This window comes from Convolutriloba macropyga, chromosome 14 (assembly GCF_964194025.1).
Source record: "Convolutriloba macropyga chromosome 14, txConMacr16.3, whole genome shotgun sequence".
NCBI classification, from domain to species: Eukaryota; Metazoa; Xenacoelomorpha; order Acoela; family Convolutidae; genus Convolutriloba; species Convolutriloba macropyga.
Window position 1 is genome coordinate 46,179,410 of NC_134481.1, and position 7,822 is coordinate 46,187,231.

Below are 7,822 nucleotides of genomic sequence, written 5' to 3' on the forward strand. Positions count from 1 at the left end.
TTAGGGTGAATTTGAAACACGAATTAAGTTTTGTGAAAGTATGCTCGGTGGGTTAATTGATAAAGAAATTTGATGAGGCAAGCAAAAACTTCTCTGAACGATTCTGAACTCTCGAAGCATGTTTCTTAGATTCATTTTGTTTGTGAATAAACGCCGTCAGCCTCTCGGAGGCCATTATTTAGGCTTTATGTTTTGATCTCGCTTTTCCTATTAAATGAGTCACGATTTTCACGTTTGTCTCTTGACTTACCTTACTCTTTGTTCCAACTGAATGAACTAATTTATTTCACGCGTTCAATTACGCAATGTAGTAAATATGGTCAATGTCAAAAGAACAAAATTAAAACAAAAGGGAAAACCCGTCAGATAAAGCCCGTCATTAAATTATACTGAATTAGGTCATCATAAGTTCATAATGGGGATTGCGATCTGACATTAGTATTAAGCTTAATGAACACTTTTTTGCATTTTATAAACAGTTCTGTCAATTTATCTCTTGTTTTTCTCTTTCAATCCCGATGGGCGTAAAGTGCGTCAATGGCGTTTTTTATTTGGATCTTGCTACATCGACCTCTTGTTGATTTTGTTTCAATTAAATATGTTAGTTTGAAATGTTTGTTTCAAAAATAGGCATTTTTGAGTAATGGACTTCTTTTTCTACGTTGTTTCTGATTTTTGTGTGATTAATATCAATATCAATACTAATAATGGAAATTTCACTGGTTTCTCTTTTTCTTATTTGCGTCTTTTTTATGGATATGGCGGTCTGTTCTTCGGTGCGGGGCTGACAGCAGATATTTCTTAAATCATCAGTAAAGGTCTATCTTTCGTTCACATTTTGAGTTTCAACCATAGACAAACTCAGTTTTGTTCACAATTTTTTCTTTTACAATGTTGCATAAGAGGGTTTATTTAATATGTATAAATATGAACAGGATATAATTGAGCACTACTTAAGTTTTCTTAACACTCATTTAGTACTTTATTAACTTAAAAGCAGGATAAATATGATAGGTCAGTCTACTTACATTTTTTGACTTTGTCCGGTTGAGTGATATCCTTAAGGCTTTTTATACGGAATTTCATTGAAAGATTTTCTTACATGGATATATTCTATTCTCAAAATGTTATTTACCGTGAGGCTTTTAAGTTGATAAAATAAAATAAGATTGTAGAGAAAACTTAAGCAGTGCTCATAATTACATCCTGTCGAAAATTTATACAAACAAATATCCCCTTTTATGAAAGATTGTTTAGAAGATACGAAAATTGTGAACAAAAAAAAGTGACGTCTGATTGAAACTTATATTGTGAACCAAAGAGACATCAACTCTTGACTTAAGAAACTAACCGCATCACAAATAGCTGGCAACCCCGCACCAAAGAACAGACCGTTATAGCACTCAATAGACTCAAACGAAAAAAGATATATTTTTTTAATTTTTACGTTCATATTAGTTACGAACTGTTTCTCATGTTTATTGTGTAACTAATATAAACGTAAAAATTTAAAAATATTATTTTAATCTTTTTTCGTTTGAGTCTATTGACTACTATAACGATCTGTTCTTTGGTGCGGGGTTGCCAGCTATTTGTGAAGCGGTTAGTTTCTTAAGTAACGAGTTAATGTCTCTTTTGCTCTTTTGTTCACAATTTAATTTTCAATCAGACGTCACTTTTTTGTTCACAATTTTTGTATCTTCTAAACAATCTTTCATAAAATGGGATATTCGTTTGTATAAATATTCGACAGGATGTAATTATGAGCACTGCTGAAGTTTTCTCTACAATCTTATTTTATCAACTTAAAAGCCTCACGGTAAATAAAATTTTGAAAATAGGATATATCCATGTAAGAAAACTATCGTTTTCTTCGTCAAAACTTAATCAAAACTATCGGCAAAATCTATATCGCTTATATGTCATAGGTTTTAATTGTCAGGTTGGCCGTCTTTTTAAAACAGTTTTTAGGGTAGAGTGAAGTAATCTAAAATCTATTTATTAATTGATCTGTAAAAGTTGCCTCAATTGAGCAATCGAACTAACAATCGAACTAATTTGGGCAATATGTCTACGCTAGCAATTATTTTTGATCGCAATTATGTCAAAAGATGCATCATTTCATTTTTTTTTTCATTAAAAAAGACGGGCGACCTGACAATTAAAAACTACGACATAAAGCTACATAGATTTTGCGGAAGCTTTTGACAAACTAAATTTATTGGCTTACTTGATTGTGACGGTTATTAATAGCCATCGAGCTTAAAGATTCAAAAAGAAACTTCCATGAATAAAAATGATAGACCAAGAAATTGTTTCTCTGTACCTCAATATCCCCTCTTTTGACATATTGCGTGAAATACTGGAGGCTTCTTTTTGTAAACACTTAGAAAAATATCGAAGTTATAACCTTGCTTAAAACTTAAACTATACTTTATAAGACACTACTGCTGCTCAAAAAGAGCTTTCACAATCGTACTATTAAAGCTACTTGTTCGATCACGTAGCTAATTTTGTTGCAGACATGAAACTAGTTGTGGAGGAGGTTGTCAAGTGTTTAAACATGGACAAGCTAGTCCCATCATACCAGCTGTGTGTATCTGTGAGTTGTCTGAGAGCCATGAGGAACCTACAGCGGAACGGTCACATTCCCAATGACCCGACTTTGTTCAAGAGTTATTGCAGTGAACAGCAGATTGTGAGTGTGAGAATGGCGGCTATTGAAGCACTTATTGACTTCACACGCGATGATGCTAATAGCTACATTCTTTCTTTTCTCTTGGATATCATCGAAAGCGGTGAGCTCAACTTTTACCTTATCGTTCCTAAAAATAGTGACTGGACATTTTACCCCCAAGCTAAAGTACCCAATGTGCACAGATGCCCAAACTATTCGAACCCGATAATAAGTAAACTTTCACAGGCACAATGAGTTTTGTTCAAGTTAAACAGAAAACTTTGAAAAAGAAAAATTGACTCAAATTATAGTCTGAAATCTTTTTGAAATTGGATGTAATATTGCGATGTATACAGAATTCACATGCACTTACTGACAATTTACACACAAAAAAAACATTGTCAACTTCCTCTAATACGCTTAAGAGTACTGCTTAGCTAATGGTATAGAGTTTATGATAATAATAAATTGTTTTGAAGATGATTAGAGGCATTACTACTAGCCCAGCTGAAACAGAAACAAACAAACAAACCTAACACTCGTTAGTTCATCCAAAGTTCATTAACGTTCTAGTCGAGTGATGCCCGGAAGCAGTACTAAGACTTAAATGGGAGGAAAGCTAAGAGAAGAAAATCAGTTCCAAATCTTTTGATTAGATCGCAATGTGTATGTGAGACACAAGACACTGCAGCTGTTGTGTGAAAGTCCACCATTCATGCGGACAGATGCCAACCCCCTCAACACTGAAGCGACCGTGGACAGACTCTGGTCACTTATGAACAAAGTGGCAGTCGGGGGTGAGATAGATTACAAAACGATTGCGTAATTTTGAAAGGCCACATAGCGTACAGTTGATTGTTATTTAGGCAATATTTTTTTGCATTGTAGTTTTTTGATAGGCAAAATAGCTTTCCTTCCTTTTACTGCAAGTCGACAACATCTCGTATCATCCGGGATTGTTGCCTCTTCCGTAGGTAAATTTGTATTTTAAATCGGTATTCTAACACAGCAATTGTATGTAACGATAGTAATGTTTATTATAACCTCTTATAAGGTTATTAGAGGGACAAATTCTAAAGAAATTGACCCGATCTGACCCCAGACTCATCAGCCTTAGCTGCAAATTAACAACAGCGGCAGCAACAAACTGTTAAGAGCGGAAAAACACTCATTAGTTCGTTCTCACAGATTTTTTGCGAACAAAAATATTAATAGCCGCACAGCGATAGCTGGGGCTATCATTGGCCTTCTCTTGGTTTTTTACAATTCAAAGAATTTGCATTGTATTGGGGCGCTGTCTTTTTTTTTAAGATCTGTTCACACATTTTCATGATTTTTGAAGTCAAAGTGGAGTAGTGATTTTGGTCACGCCGAAACAGGAAGTGGAGCGAAAAAGCGAGTGGCTTTGCGGCGTGAATTTTTTTTCGCTCTAATTTTAAAGTGGAGTGAGAAAACGGTGTTTGAACAAAATTTCGGTTTCTCGGTAGTGGTTTTTTGTTCACATGCGGCAATTTCACTCTGATTTTTACTGTTTTTTCGATTTTTTGGATCGGATTTTTTTCTAAATGGTTTTCCCAAGCCATTCACAGCTCATTCTAGACCTAGTTTTTTGTTTGAATTAATTTTTCATTTCTCGCTAGTGGTTTTTTTGGTTCACATGCGGCATTTTGACATTGATTTCTATTTTTTCTTATTTTTTATCTGATTTTTTTTTTATTGGTTTTCTCAATCCACTCATAGTCCATTCTAGGTCTAGTTTTTCTGTTTAGTCAATGGAAATTCTTTGAATTGTACGTCAGGACTTGTCCTGCTATGTTTTTTTATTTCGTCGTCATGATTTTTGTTACGCCCATATGACGTCACAGCCACTTTTTTTTTCATTCGTTCATGCAATTTCAACTGAATTGCATGTGTGACGTCATTTTTCGCTCTTAGTGGAGCGAGTTTTTTGTTCATTCGCGTGATTAAATTTTTGGTCACGCTTGACTTACCTCACTCTCAAAAATGACTTCCTCACTATGAAATTGACTTTTATTCACTTTAATTCAAAGAGATAAGGTCAAATGGGTGTGTGTCACTCTAAATGAAGGTTATTTGAGAGCAGCTAATAGAGGCATATCAGCCTTCAATGAAAAGACGAATTTTTTTGGTCAGTCTTTTTTACTGTTTTTTTTAGACTGCCGATCTACGATTCTATTGCGGCTATTTTCTGGCAATCTGCCAGCTATGTTTTATATTTATTGTGAAAGCTTCATCAGGCAGAATCTTTAAGGTTCAGTGTAGTTGAAAACGTAGGAATTGACATGCTTAAGAAATTTAGCTTTGTAACATTTTCGACCAATTTCAAAAGACCAGACATAAAATTTCGCTTTGTTCTGCAGATTCACGTCTCAGATGCAGTGCAATCGAGTTCTACCACACTCTTTATGGTCGAGGCAGACCATACTGTCTTCCTAAACCCGAATTAGGCGTGGTTGTAAATCTGAAGGAGAAGAGGGCAGATGTCACTCGAGGAGAAATGCCTCAGCTCGTTGGGTTCATGGACAGTCAAGACCATGACATGGACCAACATATGGACACGTCTATTGAGTCTCTCAACATAACGATGAGTAGCAGTGATCACCAACATCCAACATCAAGTGCAAATGTTAATTTCAATGACAGTAACGTGTCGCGACAATCGTCTGAGCAGTCGAGGTTAGAGTGTTTGTTTATGTACCTCGCTAATTAAAAGGTTTTTCAAAAACCACAGACAATTTGATATTTTGGCGTCTTTTGCCAGTTTGATTGGACGGGATAAAAGTGCCCGAAATTTCAGTATGTAGACCACTTTTTTTGTGGTAGGGGGATATAATGGGATAGAGCACAGACACATTCTTGCGGGTTTTATTTGTGGCTATTTTAGCTTTTATAATAATTCTTCGATAACCCCGAAGCTCATCTTTGGGTCTTACCAATTTAAGTCCGTCTCTCGCCTTATTTTCATGGCACTTGAATGTAAAGTGCTCGAAATAACAGTTTGAAAGCCAGTTTATTTCTTCGTGGCTCAGCGTTGTGAGAGGAGGGCAATTTATTTTTGCCTTATTCTAATTTCTCAGTATTGAAAAGAAGTTGTGAATTTCTGAGATTTTTGAACTCCGATTTTTTGAACGTTTTTGAAATCCAATTTTGCGAATGTTTTGGAATTCGGTTTTTGAAATTCGATTTTTGGAATGTTTTTGAAATCGTAATGGAACTCATGGAAGTTAATTTTCATGTTTACAAAATTAATTGCTAACAAATAGATTAGTGTGCCTCCCTCCTTCCTCACTCCCTCGTTCGATAGCAGTCGGTTATGTTTTTAGACTGGAAACGGGAGTATTCTCAGCATCATCAGTGAAGCAATCTCCGGAGTATCATGAGGACAACCAGGTGCAGTCTCTGGATGTGCATGCCAATGACCAAGAGTACCGGCGTCATCTGGACCAAGATGAGGACAGTCAGTCCTTCGCATGCAATCCAGCCATTGAGAATGTAACTGACGAGGAATTCCACTCGAACAGGTTTGTTTTAATCCCCCACAGAGGAATTCCACTCTAACAGATTTGTTATACCCCCCCCCCCCCCCCGGAGAATTTGATATCAATGTTTGAGAAGTTCGTTGACAGATATTTGGGAACATCAAGAAACTGATATCAATTTTTTAAAGCTCTTTATCAGTGTTAATGTAATAATTTTTGTTGGAAACAGAATAAACATTAGTACAAAAATTTGATCGTAGGTCATTTTTCTGCAATAAATGTGAATTAGGTGATTATGCTTTAAGAATTTTTATTGCGTCAATATTTGTTCGTGTTATAACCGCGTACTTATCCGTAATCGAGACATAGTTCGTTTCGAAGCAAATCGTTTCGAACTATTGCTTCAGGTCTATTTGATTGACTGCAAACACTCAGCTTAGTTTGCTTTTTTCTATGTTAAAATACGAAGCTTATTTAGAGAGCCGATGTACCTACCCCCGTTTTCGTCAACTGCCCATCAGAATAAAGGAGGTGGAAAAAGAAGAAATGCCAAGAAAGAGAAAGACAGAAAGAGGACAAAAAAGAAACAGATAATTAGTGGAAATAGAGACGATGAAAGTGCTGGAGAGAGAAGAACCACCTCTAGTTTCAAATTGTCAAGCAGTGATGATTCTTCCGATGATTAATAGCCGCCTCAGCTTCTCAGCCGGCTATTATAGCGCTCCTATTTTTTACAACTCCAAGAATTTTTTTAATTCAAAGAATTTCAATTGTATTGGGGCGCTGCCTTTTTTTAAGATCTCTTCACACATTTTCACGATTTTGAAGTCAAATTGAAGTAGTGATTTTGGTAACGCCGTAACAGGAATTGGAGCGAAAAAGCGAGTGGTTTTGCAGCGTAAAATTTTTTCACTCTAATTTTGAAGTGGAGCGAGAAAGCGGTGTTTGAACAAAAATTCGCTTTCTCGCTGATGGTTTTTTGTTCACATGCGGCAATTTCACTTTGATTTTAACTGTTTTTTTTTTCGATTTTTGATTGGATTTTTCTTCGAAATAGTTTTGCAAATCCATTCATAGTCTGTTCTAGGTCTAGTTTTCTGTTTAATCAATAAAAATTATTAATAGCCACCCTCATCTTCTCAGCCGGCTATTATAGCGCTCCTATTTTTTTTTCTTCGTCGAACTTTTTTTTGCTTTACCCATTTTGCAGCTTTTTCGACATTTTGCGTGAAATCTTTTTGACTTCTCTAGGCTAGTTTCACTTTTCTGTCATTCTGCTCAAAGTCCTTTTAAACAGCAGCTGCTCAGCAATGCAATTCAAAATGAAGAGAGTCAGTACAAAAAATCAAAGTAAGAAATAGAAACGGGATAAACCCATAATGCCCATTTTTAGATGCCCGATAATTGAACTTCGCTCTCACAAGTTTTAGTTACTATCTAAAATGCTTATTGGTATTGTTACTAGACCCTTTAGCCTCCCACTGAGAGACAAGAGTATGTCCAATTACGAAATGATATCAAAATAAATCGCACTTTTAAATGTTTTTTAAAAAAAGTTAATTTTTTTGATTTTTTTTCTTTCAATCCCAATAGAGTTATGGGAATCAACGGCGGCTATTTTCCGGCAATCTGCTGGGTATGTTTG

The 7,822-nt window shown here is 35.6% G+C and overlaps 1 protein-coding gene across 1 annotated transcript in view; it reads left to right on the plus strand.

The window, feature by feature from the left end:
* Positions 1–6,893, plus strand: part of LOC142352952 (transcription initiation factor TFIID subunit 2-like) — a 44,997-nt gene extending 38,104 nt beyond the window's left edge. Inside the window, exons 9-13 of the mRNA XM_075405112.1 lie at positions 2,523–2,798; positions 3,334–3,474; positions 5,059–5,374; positions 6,022–6,219; positions 6,656–6,893. Coding sequence (XP_075261227.1) covers positions 2,523–2,798; positions 3,334–3,474; positions 5,059–5,374; positions 6,022–6,219; positions 6,656–6,863 — 1,139 coding nt within the window. The 3' untranslated portion in view covers positions 6,864–6,893. The remainder of the gene's footprint in view (positions 1–2,522; positions 2,799–3,333; positions 3,475–5,058; positions 5,375–6,021; positions 6,220–6,655) is intronic.
* Positions 6,894–7,822: the final 929 nt, after the last annotated feature.